The following is a 20,326-nucleotide window of genomic DNA, read 5'->3' as shown; positions in this document are numbered from 1 at the left end:
AATTTAATCTAATTCCTTAAAGTTATAAAGAGAAACACCATCAAGAAGACCAAACCAAATGCCCTCTCATCGCTGGCTATTTCAATTCATTACAAAAGCATTCCAAAGAGGATAATTAACAGGTTGCTTCACAAAAGGACGTCCAGTACTCTTATATAGTGAAACAAATAACCTCAACTTTAATGATATAGAGGAAAAGATACGAAGAACTTTGAGAACTGATGGATGGTTTTTCACATTCTCCAATTAGTATACACAATAAATGATAGTAGTAATTATTAAAGTAACTTATACACAACGTGGGAGTTATTTTGTGTAAAAACATCTTAAATAAGGGATGAACCATATTAAATGGCCAGAGGCTTTTTGACATCCTAAAAAATGAAAAAAGTAAAAAAATTGAGAAAAAAGATAAATGAAATCCTTGGCCAAAAGAGTGCCATGTCGCTCTTTCATTTCCCATAATTATTATATATAGATAGATAATTATTATATAGATACATCAATACATACATGATATTTATAAAGTATTACTATTTCAGTTCAAGTTCTCTTTTCGCTAAAATCAAACCCTCGAATCGAAAGTAGAAAGAAACACAGTCGCAAAACTCTCTTTTTCGCTCTCCACTCTCTCACTTTTCTTCTTCTTTGCCCGCAAACCCCTACAAAACCCAGTCCATCACATTTATCAAATGGTTTCTTCTGAAGTAACTGCCTCACAAACCGAGTCCTTTCCTCCGTCAAATCAAGAGCCGCCGTCTTCGGTGGCTCCGCCGCCGACGGAATTAGTCGCTGTAAAATCTGAGGATGCCGAGTCATTTCAGCCGTCAAATCAACAGCCACCACAGACGGAATTAGCCGCTGTAAAATCTGAGGATACCGCCGAAACTGGAAGTGATAACAACAACAACAACAACGGAGACGCCACGGCGGCAGCGCCCGCGGTTGTGCTGAAATGGCCGGGCTGGCCTGGAGACAACGTGTTCCGGCTAGTAGTGCCAGTTCTGAAAGTCGGTAGTATAATTGGACGTAAAGGCGAGCTTGTGAAGAAGATGTGTGAAGAGACTCGCGCTCGTATTCGCGTCCTCGAAGGCCCTCTCGGCAATGCCGATCGCATCGTATGTCATGACTACAATCATTATTATACATACCTCGTTTAGTTTCTGCTTCTTCTAGGGTTTTTTTTATTTATTTGAATTTAAATGTTTTTAATTGGTAAAAACTTCCAATTTTCAGTGCTCATATTAAAAAATTCCAGTGAAAGAGTTGAGATGGGTGGTTGTTAAAATGATACAGTTTCTGGGAAAACGACAATATAAGAAGTCCATAAAAGTAGAACTGTTTGCAGACAATTGTCCCCAAACTATTGTTTCGGTGGTATAGCCAAAATCTAAAGTATTTTTATGCCAATTGAGTAAAACAGGTAGATTTACACGGACACATGCGGACTAGTACAATGGCCGGGGGCGGAGCTATGTCGAAGGGGGTTCAATTGAATCCCCTTCGTCAAATAATTGTACTGCACAAAAAGGGAAAATATCGGTTCTCTTAGTTATATATAAACTGTTGAATCCCCTTGACATAACGGAAGATCCTAGTGTAGTGGTGAAGGAGTTCAAATATTGTTTTTGGTCACAAGTTCAAACCCCAAGTCTGACACTCTACTTTTTTATGAATCCCCTTGCATAAATTCTTGGACCTGCCACTAGCAATGACAGTCTTTTTTAGTTTTTTTTGGGGTATGCAGACGTCTATTACTGGGACATCAAGGGTACATTTCTAAAAATGAGGGGGTATGCAGACGTCTATTACTGGGACATCAAGGGTACATTTCTGAAAATGAGTTGTTTTGACCGGATTACTTAATAAATCTACAGGAAAAATGGATCCATTTTTATAGTACTTTCATTAGGTAGTTTCTTGGAAGCTTTGTGTTCTCTGTTCTTATTTACTTTTTGGGATAGGTAGGAGGTTTCTCTTTACCGAGTAAACTAAGATTATGAGAAGAATATATAGTCATGTAGAGCAAAGGAGGTTTGTCTTTGAATATATGAATAATACCTTTTATGGCATGTAAGTTGTTGCAACGGTACAGGGTAAAAGGTGTTAAAAGGGGGCGAGATAGACCTAAAGTCACATGGAAGGAAGTTGTTTCGAATGACATACAAATCTTTGGAATCAATGAAGACTTAGCTCAAGATAGGACACAATGGAAGAAAATGATCCATTTGGGGATACCTACTAGTTGGGAATAGGTCTTAGACTTTTATTTACCCATCAAAAAAAAGAATAGGTCTTAGACTTGTTACAGACGGAATTAGCCGCTGTAAAATCTGAAGATACTGCTGAAACCGGAAGTGGTAATAACAACAACAACAATGGAGACACCATGGCGGCAGCGGCTGCGGTTGTGCTGAAATGTCCGGGCTGGCCTGGAGGCAACGTGTTCCGGCTAGTAGTGTGAGTACTTAAAGTCGGTAGTATAATTGGGCGTAAAGGTGAGCTTGTGAAGAAGATGTGTGAAGAGACTCGTGCTCGTATTCGCGTCCTAGAAGGTCCTCTCGGCATGCCGATCACATAGTATGTTGTGACATCATTCATTATCATACATGCCTCGTTTAATTTATGCTTCTTCTAGGGTTTTTTGTTACACTTTGCGATTTTTATTTGAAATAACTGTTTCTAATTGGTTAAAACTTACAATTTTCAGTGCTTATATTAAAAGTTTCCAGTGAAAGTGTTGAAGGTAGGTGGTTGTTAAAATGATATGGTTTATGGGAAAACGACAATTTAAGAAGTGCATAAAAGTAGACTGTTTATGGACAATTGTCCCCAAACTATAGTATGATGATATAGCTGAAATCTTTTTGAGGTGGACACATGCAGATTAAACTGTACAATAGCTAGGGGCGGAGCTATGTAAAGCCAAGGGGGTTCAATTGAATCCTCTTCATCAAATAATTATTCTGCGGAAATAGGGAAAAAGTCAGCTCTTTTTTGGTTATATATGAACTGTTGAATGCCTTGGCATAATGGAAGATCCTAGCATAGTGGAAAGGGTTCAAATATCGCTTTAGATTACAAGTTCAAATCCCAATTGTGATAATGGCAGTCCTTTTTAGGGTTTTTTTTGGTTATGCAGATGTCTATTACTGGGAGATCAAGGATACATTTCTTGAAATGAGTTATTTCGACCGGATTACCTAATCTATCTACAGAAAAAATGGACCCAATGTTATACTCCCTCTGCTCCAATTTATGTGAACTTGTTTGGCTGGGCACAGAGTTTAAGATAAAAATGAAGATTTTTGAAATTTGTGGTCCTAAACAAATCAAAAAGGGATCCACAGTATTTGTGTGGTTATAAATACTTCTCACTAAGGGTAAAATTGAGAATTTAAGCTAAATTGTTTCCAAATTTAGAAAGGGATCATTCTTTTTGGAACGGACCAAAATGGAAATAGGTTCACATAAACTGGAACGGAAGGAGTAGTAACTTTCATTAGGTAGTTTCTTAGAAGCTTTGTGTTCTCTGTTCTTATTTATTATTTAGGATATGTATGAGGTTTCTCTTTACTAATTAGACTAAGAATATATAGTGACGTATAGCAAAGGAGGTTTGCCCTTGAATATATAAATATTAAATTTTTTATGCCTTGCAAGTTGTTGCAAGTAGGGCTGGGCATATATCGGGTAAAACTGATAGCCCGAACCGAAAAAAGCTTATTGGATTGTCGGTATCGGGTCATTGGGTTAATGATTCGGTAACGGTTTAGAATTTTTTTATTATTGGGTTATCGGTTCGGGCCTCGGTTTGCCAATTTTGTTAATGGGTTAACCGATAACCCAATAAAAATTAATAAAATTACGACTTTACACTTAAGTATATACATACATCTAGGGCTTCATTCTCTCATATTCCCTCTCAGCCGCACTCTTCAGTTTATTGTCTTAAGGTCTTCATCTTCAGAGACCTTACTCCTAGCCTAAGTCTTAGACAATAGGTTTCTATAACAAAATTCATCTTCATCTAGGGATTTTTTATTGTTGGAAGATTCTTTATTTTGTGCTCATATTTTATGATTTTTATTTTCGTTTCTTAATTTTGTGAGCTCACGTTGTGCGACGTACTGGCATTAAGTGCTTAATGAAACATGTTGAGCGTTGTTTGGAGCGCAGTTCGATGAAGCCTATAAGGATTGAGTAGTTATTTTCTTGTTAACTTGAAAAACTATTAGTACTATGTTTGGATTTTTTAATCTAAGGTGTAATTGCTACTCCTTTTGTTCTAGTTTATGTGAACCTATTTCCTTTTTGGTCCGTTCCAAAAAGAATGACCCCTTTCTAAATTGGAAACAATTTAGCTTAAGCTTACAATTCTACCTTTAACGAGAAGCTTTTATAATCACACAAATACTCTGGGCCCCTTTTCAACTTGTTTAGGACCACAAATTCCAAATGTCTTCATTTTTTCTTAAACTCCGTGCCCAGTCAAACATGTTCATATAAATTGGAACGGAGGGAGTGCTATTTTGTGTTTCTGTGTGATGTGTTTGGATAACTGTTGTTGAAGTATTAGTACTGTTTTCTACAGTGTTTGGATGTTAATTCCTAAGAGGTAAGATCATGAAAGCAAAAAGCTAAATATTATTGTCGATGGAGCTTGACATTGTGGCTCCAACTTATGTTTGTTTGGTAGAATCTGTGCCATGGTACATTTCTATTGTTGTTATTTGTAGATGAATAGTATGGTTTCAAGCAGTCATGATAGTCATGACTTCTTTACTAATTGTTCCTTGAGGTTTTGTATAATCATGTTTTATAATGAATCTACTTGAGATGTTATAGAAGGTATCATATTTTCTTGGTAGAAAAATTTTGTACGTTCTTTTTTGCATATTAATAATATTTGGGATTTTTGATAAAAAAATGAAATTATATTGATGTAAAGGCGAAAGCCCGCATTTTGTTTTGACAAGTGGCATGAAAAGTATATATAGTCAAACATGGTTCGTGAAGAGTAACCAATCACATATACTAATTCAGCCTGTATATATGCTCCAAAGATTTATAAAATTTCAGTACTCTCTAGAAAGGTACTTTCTACCCCCTCAAACATTCTACTTTTTTTATCTTCTCATATTGTCCTCTTGATTGCCAAAGGAGACACTTCGGAAACTTCACTTCTTCGTCTCTTTCTCCCGAGTTTCCAGCTAAATAACATCTTGGCGAGTGTAATCCATATGTTAATTTGACTTATGTATTATATTATTGTCACTAAAATTACAAATAAAAGGTCACATCAAAATCTAACATCTGTATAGCTCATTTAATTTGAAATTTGGAAGTTGTGAAATTTGTATAAAATAATATTTTAGTGGAGTTATATAGAACATTGACGTCTCAAAATAGTAAGAGATCAATGTAAAATGGGATGACGGATTGTTTTTCTGAATAATGTCTAGATGTGTCGAAACAATTAACACTGTATTATATCATACTATTTTGGTATGACATGGCTTATTGTTTAACTAACAAAAACAAGTCATGTCTAGAAAGTATCTATTGTAGCATGATTTGACTTTATATATTCAAGGTATTTATATTAAAAGAAGCTGTACCACTCCTTGCTGACTTCCTGCATATGCTTTTCAGGTCCTAATATCTGGAAGAGAAGATCCAGACGCGCAAGCATCACCTGCAATGGATGCTGCTCTAAGAGTATTCAAGCGTGTTGCTGGACTAAGCGATGGTGATCCAGGAGCAGTAGCTGCTGGTGCAGCATTTTGTTCTTTAAGGTTACTGGTGGCGTCATCGCAAGCCATTCACTTGATTGGGAAGCAAGGTTCTACAATCAAATCAATCCAGGAAAGATCTGGTGCCTCCCTGCGAGTGTTATCTGAAGGTGAGCTTTCTATCTTTACTGATTTGGTTGCTTTTTCATCTTAGTGCCTCTTTCACAACATAATTATCATGGTACTGGAACTTTTTTGAGTCAAATGATTGGTGACTTGGCTGTATGACTTTAGCTAAAACAATACGGCCAAATGTGGGGTTGTAGGTTAGGAGGTAGTTGAGTCTTGCCCTACTTCGTACCATTGTGAGACTAGTCTGGTAGGGTTTTTGTTTAAGATAGCTAGTGGCAATGTTGTATTTTACTATTTCGCTTTTCAGTGCAGGACCTATTTACTAGTTATCGCTTTTGCTTTGCATCTTTCTTCTAGATTTCATGTTGTTCCTATTTTTCCTATGATTTCTATAGTGATACTAATATTGTCTCCTTTTGTCTTTTTGTTTTCTTGAGCCGAGGGTCTTTCGGAAACAACCTCTCTGCTCCTTCGAAGTAGGGGTAAGGTTTGTGTATACACTACCCTCCCCAGACCCCACTAGTAGGATTATACTGGGTTGTTGTTGTTAATACGACCAAATGTACTGAAAGTCACCCCTATGTCCCACAACCAATTTCTTTTTGAATTCCCATCGAGGCAGGAAGCGGTGGCCGTCATCTTTCATTGAAGTGGTGGTCTCCGGTGACCGGCATTGATTTTGCCTCCCAGAGATCTGAACAGAAATGGATCAAGGCTTTTGGTATCCCTATTAATGCTTGGAAACTTGAGACATTCAGAACCATTGGTGACATTTGCGGCGGCTTCATTGGCATTGATTTGGATATGAAGTACCGGAACCATTTTATTTGGGCAAGAATCTGTGTTAGCAACAACAGCAAAAAATGCCCAGAGAAGATAACACTTGACCTTGAGAACTGGTGTTACGAAATCTCAATTTTGAAGGACGTTGCTGTGCCACCAAAGCCAGTTAGAGTAGCAGGAGCTGCAACATGGATTGGGTCATCACCGGCGTTGAGTTTGGGGAAAGCTGATGAGGGTTACGTGAATTCGGGGCACGTGGAGGGACATCTGTCCAAGGGCAACTTTAATTCAAATCTCTTGGGCCCATTTCCCAGCCTTCTCAATTCACGGGCCACAAGCCAAATCAGGCCCAATATTGCTAGCAGTTCAGGAGTTATTAAAGAACCTGTGGTGGGCCAAAATTTTAATTACTACAAAGGCCCAAAAAAGAAAGCCCATCAGAAGGCCAAGCCAATCAAACCCAATTTTATTCAGGAGTGGCGAACTAAAGGTTTATTGATGGACCCTCGTCCTAAAGTCATCGTTGCTGCACCTTCTTCTTCTATTTTCTCTCACCAGTCTCAAGCCACGAAGTCAATTGATGAATCCCTGCCGCATGCAACTGTTGAAACATATCTGGAAGCAGCTGATGATGAAGCAGAATCTCTTTTGGCCAACCTCAGGGGTCTTCCTCAACAACTGGGTTGGTCAGAAGTTGCTTCTACTGCCTTAATGTGCTCAGAATCTGATTCCTACGGTGAGGCACTTCCTTTACCATGGCATGAAGGAGAGTAATTGGAAGTTCATGGAATCCAACAGAGTATTCAGCAACCTACAACAATAGAAACCTCCAAGTGGACCAAATTGGTTATGGGAAAAGTTTGCAAGGCATTTGGGGTCAATACAGTGGGGTTTGAGCATGAAATTTTCGATTTAATTACGAGAATGGATCAAAAAAGACAGGTTCAGTTGCAAAACAGTGGTTCACCATCTTCAGCTAGTAGAAAGGGGAAAGGGAGGAAAAAAGGTGGTACAGAGGTTCAAAATTTAATTTGCAATATCAACTATGAGGGAAGAAACAAAAGGGATAGGGGCAGGTATGGCAAGAATATGTCCCACATGAAAGTAAAAATTCTTAGCTGGAACATTTGCGGTCTGAACAAGGAAAATAAAAGGAGTACTCTTGTATCTCTAGTTAGAAAATGGAAAGCTGACATCTTGTGTCTCCAAGAAACTAAAATGGAGAGCATTCCAACTTCTATGATTTACCAAATTTGGGGGAATAGGTGGGTAGATTGGGGCAGAATTGAAGGCTAGTGGCACTAGGGGTGGTATTCTTATCTTGTGGGATAAGAGAATGTGGAGGTGTATTGATTCTCTTCAAGGTTGCTTCACAATGACTTGCTTCCTTGAGAGCATACATGAAGATTTTAGATGGGGTTTTACAGGTGTATATGGACCTCACAACAATACGGAGAGGGAGGTCTTTTGGCAGGAACTAGGTGCAATAAGAGGGATTTGGGGTGATCAGTGGGTCGTGGAGGGGATTTCAACGTTTGTAGGTTCGAATCTGAGAGGTTGAATTGTACTAGAAGGACCAAAGCTATGAAGAGCTTCTCAGAAACAATTGTGGACTTGCAGCTAATGGATTTGCCTCTACAAGGGGCTCAATATACCCGATCAAGAGGGGAGGACATTTTCCAAGCCTCACGGATCGATAGATTCCTAGTCTCTCTAGAATGGAATGAAAGCTTCAATGCTGTCAAACAATTGGCTCTTCCAAGAGTTATTTCAGACCACAAACAATGGACCTCTGTTCAATGCTGTCAAACAATTGGCTAACGAGGTCTTGGATTGGATGATTAAAAATGGGGAACCTGGTGTGATGTGTAAATTGGACATAGAGAAGACATTTGATCAACTTAATTGGTCCTACTTGCTTTCTATTTTGAGGAAAATGGGGTTTGGGGACAAATGGTTGAAGTGGATCAAGTATTGCATCTCTACCATCAAGTACTTAGTCTTAGTGAACACAGGTCCTGTGGGCTTCTTCTCTCCTAAAAAAGGAATAAGGCAAGGGGATCCACTCTCTCCTTTCTTGTTCATACTAGCCATGGAGGGTTTAAGTAAAATGATTGAAAAGGCCAGGCAAATGCAGTGGATTCAGGGATTCAATGTAGGTACAAACATTGGGAACACTATTACTATATCACGCTTATTGTATGCAGATGATACTCTGATCTTCTGTGAGGCAAATAGAACTCAAATCATGTACTTGAATCTTACCTAGTACCTTCTTGGGCCTACCACTGGGAGCTAAATTCAAAAGCTGTGAGATTTGGAATGGAGTTGTGGAAAATTTTGAGAAGAGGTTGGCTTCTTGGAAGTTGCAATACCTATCTATGGGGGGAAGAATAACTCTTATTAGCAGTGTACTTGACAATATTCCTACTTACTTCGTGTCCTTGTTTCCCATTCCTATAAAGGTGCTAAAAAAGCTGGACAAATTAAGGAGAGACTTTTTATGGGAGAGGAATAACAGTTCTCACAAATTTCATCTGGTAAAGTGGGACAAAGTCGTGCAGCCCAAGTGCAATGGTGGGTTGGGGGTCAGAGATCTTGCCATGCAAAATAAGTGTCTGCTAATGAAGTGGTTATGGAGGTATGGTAAGATGATACAAGTCTTTGGAAGAAGGTGATCAATGCTAAACATGGGGAAAATGATAATTGGAGCACGAAAATTGTCAATGCCCCCTACGGAGTAGGACCTTGGAAGTATATTAGCAAGTTAGGGAATGAATTTTTCCAGAATGTCCATTTCAAGCCGGGCAATGGAGCACACATCAAATTCTACAAAGATAAGTGGCTCAACAATTCTACACTTATGGAGGACTATCCTAATCTTTTCAACTATGCCCTGGACAAGAACTCCTCAATTGCTCAAAACAGAACTACCAATATTTGGGATGTGCACTTTAGAAGAGCAGCTCAAGACTGGGAGATTGAAAGCTTGATGGAAATGATAGCCAAAGTGGAGGCTTACAATATTGATGAGAATGCTTCGGACATGATGAGATGGGGCAGTAAGGGTAGTTTCACTGTCAAAGAATGTTATAGGCAACTCAATTCTCGGAATCAAGTTCTTGATGCATGGCCTTGGAAGCTGATATGGAGGACCAAATTACCAGTGAAGGTCATTGGTTTCAACTGGACAGCCCTACATGAAGCTTGCCTAACTCAAGATAATCTCAACAGAAGAGGGTTTCAACTGGTTAATAGATGTTATCTATGCAGGAGGAACCAGGAATCTATCAGTCACCTCTTCCTGCACTGTCCAGTAGCCATTGATATATGGAACATGTTCTATAGTATTTTTGGGATAAGTTGGGTCATGCCACAAAATCTGAGAGACGTGTACTTGAGTTGGAGTCTTTGGCCAGTTGATAAGTCCATCAAAAAGATCTGGATTATGATACCTGTAATTATTTTTTGGTGTCTATGGAATGAAAGAAACAAAAGATGTTTTGATGGCATCTCAACTCCAAACCACTCTATTAAAGCCAAATGTTTAGCCAATCTTTTTTGCTGGACAAAGCTGTCCTCAATAGTTACTACTGAACACTTTTTGGAGTTTATTAGCTCTCTTGTCCTAGATTGAGACATTGTATAGGGGCTAGCAACTCACTTTTATTTTTTGTATATCTACTTCTTGTACTCTTGCATCTTCTTGATGCCTTTTAACACAACAATTTATTTCATCAAAAAATAAAATCCTTGACGAAGAATATGATGAGGCTCCCAATAAAGTGGACCATTCTAAAAGACCATCTCCTGCTGCTCACCAAAATTTTGCATGTGTATCAAGATGATAATTCGGTCCAGTTGTCGCAAAAGCTCGAAAAAAGGAGAGTATTAGTGAAGAGGAAAGTTCTAGCGACAACAAGTATTAAAGAAAGAGAAACTCGGTCCAAATTAGGGTAGTTCTAAGGAAACATGTGCTGAGGAAGAGGAGGAGTCCTCTAAAGAAGAAGACGAGAACTGCCAAAAAGAAGAGTTGCAGAAGAGAAACTTTGGGACATTGAAGCATGTTAGCTACAAGGTTCAAGGAGGAGTATTGAAAATTAAATGTTGCGTTGAAAGATGAGAAGACCTATTGGCTTTGAGTGTTTAAATTAAATACTTAGAATTGTGTATTACATGAATTAGTAATGCCTATATTTGTGAAAATGGGAGTATAGAATGAATTGTGATACATGTTTTAGATGAGGTACGCGTTGAATAACGCCTATAAATACCTATATATTATTGTCATTTTATTTAGCTTATGTCGAGTGAAGCAATAGAATACGTTTTTGCACTTGTATAACTTGATTGATTGAGAGTGCGTGCTTCCCAAAGTTCCAACAGGATAGACCATCATGGTTGGAGCCAGAGGTGCAAAAGGGATTCATCCGAACCCCTTTTCTTGGAAAATTACACCGAATATGCAAGGTCAAAATTATTTTTATGTATATAGTAGATGTTGAATCCTCCTTGCTCTTCTTCGTGTGTTTACTTTTTCTATATTTTGAATCCCCTTAGTGAAATTCCTGGCTGCGCCAGTGTCGAACTTCATCTCCTCCTTCAAGATGAAACAGAGCTAATCCTAGATCTCAAATGACCTATAAAGGTTAAAGAGCGAAGAAAAGAACTAATGCATATGATATTTCCAGATTTGAACCTATGAAGTGCAAGATAATTGATTTGAACATTTTGCCTGATGGTGGTCAAGTAGAAAAGCAATGAAGGGACGTATATTATGGTGGACTAATTCTCTTCTGTACATTTTAGAAGCCCTCTGAGAAATAGGCTAATGATTATACCAGATAACAATGAAGAAATTCCATATGCAAAAAGGAGAGAGTGAATTGGATTAGATAACTTTCTTTTCAACTGTGACACGGTGGTCGGGGAGGGCTTAGAAGGGACAGACTTACAGGAGGAGAGTAAGGGGTGGTTGAAACTGGACGTTGGGGAGGATCACTTTGAGGAAGGGCTGCAATGTTGGCAGGGGTGGGGGAAGCAGGAGCCACAAAGTACTCCAGGGATGGTTCTATTTTTTTTGTAAAGTAGTAAATGAGCAAATTTTATTGTTCACAAAGTCTGTATGGAAGACTTAATAGCGGGCACTAGAGTGTGACTTAGGCAAAATCAGAGTCATCCTAAAATTGTCTTCACTTGGACGTGGTGCTCAAATTCTGCAGAAAAATGTTTATTGGGCTATTGATAGAAACAGTTGTCTCTCAATGTAAGATACCTTCAGTTGTCATTTCTACTACATATGCTCCATTGAAATGTGGAGTTCCCAGGCAGCTCATTTCATTCTTAGTTGTTAACTTAACAATGATTTCTATGTAGAGATTAGCTTCTTTTTTCTGAATTATAATAGATGACCATGCACTATGATTATAAAATTGTAGTAATTTCTAACTCAATGATGTCAAAGTATGAAATGAGTTTCTCTTTCCTGGATTATAGCAAATTAACTCAATTTCAGTATGGTTATGAAATTGCATTCAGGATTTGATCTTGGAGTGTATTTCATTGTGATTCTTGATGGTGGCATTGGTGTGTTTTGCTATTATTGCGTGACATGAAACCTTCAGTCATGTGGTAGTAACATCTAACAATTTCTGAATTTCACAGATGATGTGCCTCCTTATGCCACTTCAGATGAGAGAATTGTTGAAATTCATGGAGAGGGCTTGAAGGTGCTTGATGCTCTGGAGGCGGTATTGGGACAGCTGAGAAAGTTTTTGGTTGATCATAGTGTGATACCTGTATTTGAAAAGACGGTAAGTTTGATACTATTGGCTGTTGGCTGAAGCGTAATTGTCCAAATGTGTTTTTGCTAATACATGTTCTACTGCCAGTGCAATGCAAATATCTCTCAAGATCGGCCGGCGGAATCCTGGGCTGATAAATCACAGTCCTCAAATCTTCCACCTTCTGTTCCTGCACCTACATCCCAAGCTCTGACAGTTTCTGATTATTCTCTTTCCATGAACCGAGACACTTACTTACTTGATCGCGAAGCCACTCCGGACTTTAAGCTCCGGCCCTCTACGCTATCTCTGTATGGACAGGATCCTGGACTTGGTGGCTTGCGTACTTCTGTAGCTGGTCGAACTGGTCCCATAGTAACGCAGGTCAGTTTCATGGATATTCTGTGTCTCCATTTGCTGCTAGTTTCATGGAAATTGAGCTTCAGTGTGGTTCAAGTTGGTACTATTACGTTGTGTAGAATCGGTGTTTATACAATGCATAAGTAAGCAAGTTGTATACCTATTAAATAGCGTAAAATGAATTTTCAACAAGAGTGCTTGATATGACCTGAAGTTTGTCTTACTAAGCTTTGTGCATTGTAGTAGCGCTTTACGCTTAAAGCCTCAACTGACTTTTGCACTTTTCTACACTTTTTGCCTTAGACAAGTTGACATTTTCTCAAACTGTAAATTCGTTGCATGGAGTGACTATTTTGGGATAAAATGATAAGGGAGTGTGAGGCTTGAAATTTAAGACTTGAAAGAATGATTCGATCAAGCTGCTGAGTATTGGAAACAGGTTATAGTCCCAGTAATTATATTGAAGCACATAATTGGTTGAAGTTTACGAGACGGTACGAGCAAAAGAAGACTCCGTTTAATCGTTATCCTTTATTTAGAGTCCTAGTCTGTATTTTTACATTATAATGTAGATATTAAACCGGTTAACTAAAAACGAATCATGAGTTTGAGGGTTGTACTTATATTACTCTTGCTGGTTTTGTATTGGTGGAGGATCTTGGTGGCTAAAGTGAGAATATTTACACTTCAACTGTACCTTGATCTGGACCACTTGCTTTGTTACCTTTAATAGCTGTTTATGGGAGAGCCCTTGATGGGCCCCGTAACTGTCGAAGAGTTGGAGTAACAACTTTGCGATTCAAGGTTTGGATCACAACGGATGCAATTTTTCCATCTGGCTAAGCTTTGGTGGAAGAATACTTTATGCCTATCCTGGTGAGAGTTAGAAGGTACCTGGTGGATACATTGAAGTGCGCGCGAGTTGGCTTGAATGCCACCATAACGGAAACAAATATACTTTGTGAGAGTGCGGATTTTGGTTGAAATTTCTCCTAGTTGTGTTCTCCTTTCTTTCTTGCACCAGATATTCTTATTTTCTTTGAGCGGGTGTGGTGGGGTGGGGTTGTTTCCAGTTTTTGCATGAACATCGTGCTCGCTTCTGCATTTTATTGATTCATACAAATTAACTTATGTTTTGTTCAATTTTGGTGAAGTGTTACTCGATTCCACTCTGTTTTAGTATCCTGCTCTTAAACTTGAATGTCTAGCAGTTCTATTCCGTCTTTCTGCTTAGCCATTAGCCTAAGGATTTGGCCATTAGCTAAATCTATTTAATGCAGTGTATCAGCTCTGATATATGGGTCACTTCTTTCTCTCTCTTCTTTTTCCCTCTCAGATGACAAAGGTAATGCAAGTACCCCTGTCGTATGCTGAGGATATCATTGGTATTGGTGGAGCCAACATAGCATATATTCGCCGCACGAGTGGGGCAATTCTTACTGTGCAAGAGAGCAGAGGCTTACCTGAAGAGATAACTATAGAGATTAAGGGTACCTCGTCTGAGGTTCAAACGGCCGAACAGCTTATTCAGGTATGAAGCTCATCTTTAATGGTCAGACCATCTCCACTGCACCTCACCTTCCCTTTTATATAGACACAAGTAATTTGTAGTTTCATACAAGTCCATAGCAGGCGATCATGGTCCTTCAGCTGGTTGTTATTTTGTTCATGTGTCTACTCTACCAGATTATATTTCTTCTGGAACTTTTTTTCTAGGACCCGTTACAAAAGTTCAAATATGTTAAAACTTTTATGTAGTTTAGCCTTTTAGGTTGTTGAGAACAAAACTTTGTGGTCGTAAGCTCTCTGCAATTTCGGTTGTTGCAATCTATACACATGGATGATATCCTTGTTTGGGGAGAGAAACTCTAGGTGGGCTCGGTAGAGAAATCTCTAGTTTGGATGATGAGAACTGATAACAATAAAACTCAAAGAAACAAGAAATTCAATAAAGCATTCAAGAACTAGTTTGAAACCAGAAGATTGAGATAGAATTAGAAGAAGGGAGGAGATTTAGAAGAAAGAAAGGACAATCTAATAATCAAATTAGCATGCCGTTACTAGATTCAATCCAAGGGAGAAGAGAAATTGAACTCGTACATGAAAATACTTACCTAGGAGAATCCAAGAGAGGTTCAATTGAAGAGATATAGGGGTTTCTTCCCCAAGCTCTCACAAGAGCCTCAATAGTCCAATCAACAAAACTAAACTAAACTCTAAGGAGTCTCTTTATATTAGCTATTACAATGGGCTTAGATAAATACGCAGAATACCCTTCTAGGCTAAGATTTGGAATTAATAACTAGTTGGGTGAACTTCTTTTAGGGCTTCTGCTCTTTCTTTTAACATCAATTCGAGTATATTATGGACTTTAAGATCTTCCTTCCATTTTTCCCCAACTTGTTTGGGACTAATACGTTGTTGCTGCTTAAAAATCTCTATGTATGAAATAATTACAACAACTACACCTAAGTCCCACACACTGACAGATCCACCGTTGAAGTTAAGAGCTCGACAGAACCCATTAGCTTGACTAGATCTTGTAATTGTGTTAATAAATCTACTTAATGTGTATAAATAATCTATCCAGAATCCAATAAGCAAAAAAGGTTGTTGTTCCAAAATTCTTAAACTCAAAATTTTAGATCTGTCTGTACCCAAACAAGTTGCGGTCGGTTATATGTATCCTCACTAATCATGTTACTCAATATAAATTCATCTCAAGCTAATATTATCCAAAATAAAAAGTAATAACAACAAAAACAAAATTAAAGGTATTTTATGATATCATTAATTGTTTATTGTTTTGTTTAAATTGATTAATCTGTAATCACCTTTATCTAAATAAATCAGAAATAGACGTAGAATCAAAATCAGACCTTGAGCAAGGTATTTTTAAGGAAAATACTAATAATCCAGCCGTATCTTTCCCGTTTTCTGATGTACCACTACTTTGAGGTTTCCTTATCAAAGGGTATGGTCGGCTCTACATGTTTCGTCGAGACATTGGGGAAACAAAATGTTGAAGGACAAATATGATACATAAGATAAAAAGACTAGAAAAACTGATGATAAAGCACGATCATTTTATTTAACTAGCAAATACTTAATTTATCACTTGCTTTTGTGCAGGAATTCATTAGCAACCACAAAGAGCCAGCCCCGAGCTTATATGGGACGGGTGAGAGTGGATTTGGTTCTTTTTCTCGTTTCAGTGACTCCTATTCATCATCTTCGTTTCAATCTCAGCGCTTAGGGGGATATGGATCTTCTAGTATAGGAGGATACAACAGTTTTAGATACTAATCGCGAGTAGGCTTTGGAATAGTTCCTGAGAGGTTCTCTTTTACAACTTCTGGAACCCTACTTTAGAATGGATTCATGTATGTAATTAACTTTCTTAAATCTAATGAGAAGTTAGTATTGAAACCTAGTGTTTTTGGTACTTGATCTAGATAAAAGTTATTATTGTCACCAATCTGCCTGCTTAGTTTCTCTCTTTTACTTTCTTCTTTATTCTCTTTATGCTTTTGATTCATCTTGCGCATAACATCTATAGCATGGTGAGGGTCCTTGAGTTTTTGGCCAAATTTATCCCTTATGTTTTGTAGTGGACCTAATATCGTCCTCGAAATGAGCACATTCTGTCCTCTAAGTTTGCTAGACGTGAGCAGATATAGTCCAAGTAACATAACACAACTAGCTAACCAGGTAAACTAAAGGAAGAAATCTTTTAGTGACTTTCACGTGAGAGGTAAAAGAGCCCCCAGCTTGGTTTCTCCTCCCAACTCATGTTTCCCTTTTCACTATTTCCACCATTGAATTTCTCTCTGCAAGATAAGTAGTACTCCATATATGTTTCAAGAATGAATGCTCCAGTGTTACATAGATGGTTGCATTTATGTTTCTCTCTGCGTATTTTTCCTCTTTTTAATGATCGGTGGAGGAAGAGGACTGGTTTTTTCTTTAAGAAGTTAAGAGCTAGTCCTATGTAATGAAGAGATAACCAGAGTTTGGAAACCAAGAGCAAAATCCTAGTCATAGCAATAGACATAGTACTTCGTTAAAACAAAGAGTATATGATGCATTATATTATATATATATCAGAGATGCACAGTTTAGGTCAGGACTTAAGAACTCCAAAATACGTGCACAATATACCAGCTTAAATCTGGTACTAAAATATCTTCTGTCCCAGGTTTAAAGACCTTTATCACTACGGACATCCCCACGTGTGTCTCTTATTATTGTACCATGGACCTGGAATATTTTTAAAGTTAGCGACGTGTCAAATGATAAGAAAATTCTCTGTCCTGGAGCACAAATGTGAACAAAAAGTAAGATACTGAAGGGAAAAAAGAGAGGTCATATTGAATAATTGAGGCTAGATCAATATATTCTTCTGTTAGTTCTCATTAGTTGTGTTCTGTTAGTTGTAATATGAGGGTGTTTGGATTGACTTATTTTAAGTGCTTATTGACTTTTAAGTACTTTTCTAGTTTATGTGGTGTTTGACAATGATAAAAAGTGCTTAAAAGCATTTATTTTTAGGCATGAAAAGTACAAAAATAAGTCAAAAGTTGGGTATTTTCAACTTATGGCTTTTGAATTTTAGCTTAAAAACTACTTTTTAAAAGTCTAAGCCAAACATCCGTTTAACTTTGGCAATTTAGAGGACAAAAAGTGCTTGGGATTATATTTGAAGGATAATATTAGGTCTACCTACCAACATTGGATAATTTTGGCTTAAAACTCAGAGATTCCACGATGGAAGTGTTTTGTGAGTCATTTCATTTGGGATATTCAAAAATATTTGACACTATTTTGTAACAAATTTTATATTATATTTACAAATTTGAAGACTTGAAATTTGTTTAGGTATTCAAAACTATTCTTGTGACATTTTAACCATTACTTTCCCACTATCATTAATATAGTATACAAATCATATTAAGCTCTTTATTTGCATATGAAAAGTGGTGTTTTGGTATTAAAAATAATTCTTTTTCTTGTGAATTTGTGATATGACAATTTAGAAGCAAAAGCCAACAGTTTCCACGACCCATTGGAGTGTTCAGTTTATGGAAAAACTTTCAGAAAGTACTCTGTTTTAGTGGTTATTAACTAGTTGTATCTATCATTTACTATATTATTTCCTATAACTATGTTTTCAGGTTTTTTAGAGTGTATTCGGTGTATTTAAGCTACTGTATTCATGAATACAGTAACATTTCTAGGCGTGAAATAGGGGATTACAGCTAGATGGATTTTTGTATTCGAGTGTATTCGACTGTATTCATGGCGTGAAACATGGGATGCAGCTGGATAGATTATTGCATTCGACTGTATTCGACTGTATTCACGGCGTGAAACAGGAGATTACACTGTTTTTAAACGGAAAGTGAATTAATTAACATAATCGACTCCTAATATAACTCAACAAACTCAATTATAACACACAAATTTTGTATTTCCAGTTATAAAAAAGATTCTCAACTGAAAAATACTCCAAAATCATTGCAATCTTTAGAGAAATTATATAATACATTTGAATACATAAATTATATTAATTAAAAAAATATATGAATACATTCATGGCATATAGCGAGATAGAGAATACAGTGAAATACATAGATTACATCGGGATACATTGAAATACAATGAAAAAAAGACAGTGAATACAATGAAATACATGGAATACATCGAGATACATTGAATTACTATAAAAAAAGACAATGAATACAATGAAATACATGAAAATACAGCGTGATACATTGAAATATATTAACAGAAAATCAAGTTGCTCAGCCCCAAATTGAATTTCTGGACATGCTCAATAACCTTCCCAGTTTTATCATCAACAAATTGAATCCTCATATATTGCGACAGTTTTCCTTGAAGATCAAGTTCAACCTTAACCCTAACTGTGCTAGATCTAGACCTTTCTTGGTGGCCTTATCAATAGCAATGAGCTTACCTGCTGTTGAGGCAATAGACAACAGTGATTTCTTCGTGAACAACATAGACGGAAGATTCGGGAAGATTCGGAAACGAGATCCAAACAAAGGCTCTTGAGATTCAACCTTAACCCTTCTGATGTTAACTTGATGGATAGGGTTGCACATCCATGGAAGCCTATACTACACCATGTTTCCCTAGAGAGAGATGAGAGATGAGGGAGCGTGAGGTTTTTGACTAATGGTAGGTGATGTGGGTGAGAGGAATTTTGAGATTGAACATCGTATTTTCAGGGAATGGGGGAAGAGAATGACATGTATCAAAGTAGAGAGAGAAAGAAAATAGTGTAATTGAATAGCGTATTTAGTGGCTTAGGGGTAAGAGGTAACAAAAATTAGATATTTTACTATAAACATTAAAAGTTATCTATAGAATATAATTTTTTAAAATGGTACTTATTTAAAATAAATAAGGTCTTAACCTTTGCTATAGGAGGTAAAAATTCCCAGTTTATATATTGTAGTTAGCGAACCAACTAGTTAACACTTTGGATCATAGTAATCACTTCGACGCAGGACTTCATCGTATTCGTAGTGTAAAAGAAAAGGTTTAACGTAGTAGACAACGGTCCGTATAATATTTTTCTGGGAATGTACCCAAATGGCAAAACTTTTTTTTTGGGCTCAAACGAAGGATTGCATTGATAAATTTAAGTACGAAATTACAAGGGATGATTGAAATGTAAGCTGCTAGTACCAATTACTTCAAAATCTAGTTGCATGAAAGTAGGGGGGTCTTCAAAATACATGATTGACTGTGGAGGTGATCTTATATTTGTTTTCCCAAATTTTGCTAGTGCATCCGCCACTCTATTGTCTTCTCTAAGTGTATAGCTAAGTTTGGATGTTGAGTTCCTGGATCATTGACCTGCAAGATGTTATAAGTTATAAGTATTTTGGACTACCAGCTTGAAGTATTTGGAGTAATACGTGTGAGTCTGTTTCAACAACTAGAGGGCGAAAGCTTCGATTAATAGCAATGGTTAGCCCGTGGTAAAGCGCCAGTAGTTCGGCTTGTAGAGCATTTGTAATTGATATATGCATTGCAAAATCGTAAATCTATTGTCATGTGGAGTCACGAAAACTCCCCCTGCTTCTCCATGGTGGTTTGTTGGGTCGTAGGCCCCATCTATGTTGAGTTTATATTGTGGTGGTTGTGGTTTGTGCCATGAGGTAGTTTCTCTCACAGAATTAGACTTGATGCTAGGGATATTTATTAAGTAATTAATTTGGGTTGCAAGTGTGATAATGGTGGCGAGGTCTATTAAGTGATTATTTCTGTTGAAATGGTTGTTGTTACGATTTAGCCAGATTTGTCAAAGGAGGATTGGCGTTAGGATAAAGGATGGTATAGAAGTCTTGGGATTTATTCGAATTTGAGTGTGGGAGGTGCATAATCTGTGTAATCAGTTTCTAAGATTGGTTGTGGGTGTTTTTATTCGTAGGTGGTGCCATAATGTGTAAGCTGGTTTGCAATGTAGAAAAAAGTGTGGTATATCTTCCCGAATATTATTAC

At 37.4% G+C, this 20,326-nt stretch overlaps 1 protein-coding gene across 1 annotated transcript; it reads left to right on the top strand.

Annotated features, from left to right (window-relative positions):
- The first annotated feature begins 507 nt into the window (after nt 1-507).
- On the top strand, nt 508-16,226 carry LOC107826371 (RNA-binding KH domain-containing protein PEPPER). Its single transcript, XM_016653369.1, has 6 exons — nt 508-1,118; nt 5,656-5,905; nt 12,315-12,463; nt 12,542-12,817; nt 14,130-14,324; nt 15,926-16,226. The coding sequence occupies exons 1-6, from the start codon at nt 693-695 to the stop codon at nt 16,097-16,099; spliced, it is 1,470 nt and encodes a 489-aa protein (XP_016508855.1). The 5' UTR covers nt 508-692; the 3' UTR covers nt 16,100-16,226.
- The last annotated feature ends 4,100 nt before the right edge of the window (nt 16,227-20,326 follow it).

This window comes from Nicotiana tabacum, chromosome 1 (assembly GCF_000715075.1).
Source record: "Nicotiana tabacum cultivar K326 chromosome 1, ASM71507v2, whole genome shotgun sequence".
Taxonomy (NCBI): Eukaryota; Viridiplantae; Streptophyta; class Magnoliopsida; order Solanales; family Solanaceae; genus Nicotiana; species Nicotiana tabacum.
The sequence above is the reverse complement of the archived record's forward strand: the minus strand, read 5'-3'. Positions and strand labels throughout refer to the sequence as shown.

Coding starts and splice junctions, on each gene's coding strand:
- LOC107826371 (XM_016653369.1), top strand. CDS start 693: ATGGTTTCTTCTGAAGTAACTGCCTCACAAACCGAGTCCTTTCCTCCG. Junction 12,818..14,129: donor CTGGTCCCATAGTAACGCAG/GTCAGTTTCATG, acceptor TTTCCCTCTCAG/ATGACAAAGGTAATGCAAGT. Junction 14,325..15,925: donor CGGCCGAACAGCTTATTCAG/GTATGAAGCTCA, acceptor GCTTTTGTGCAG/GAATTCATTAGCAACCACAA.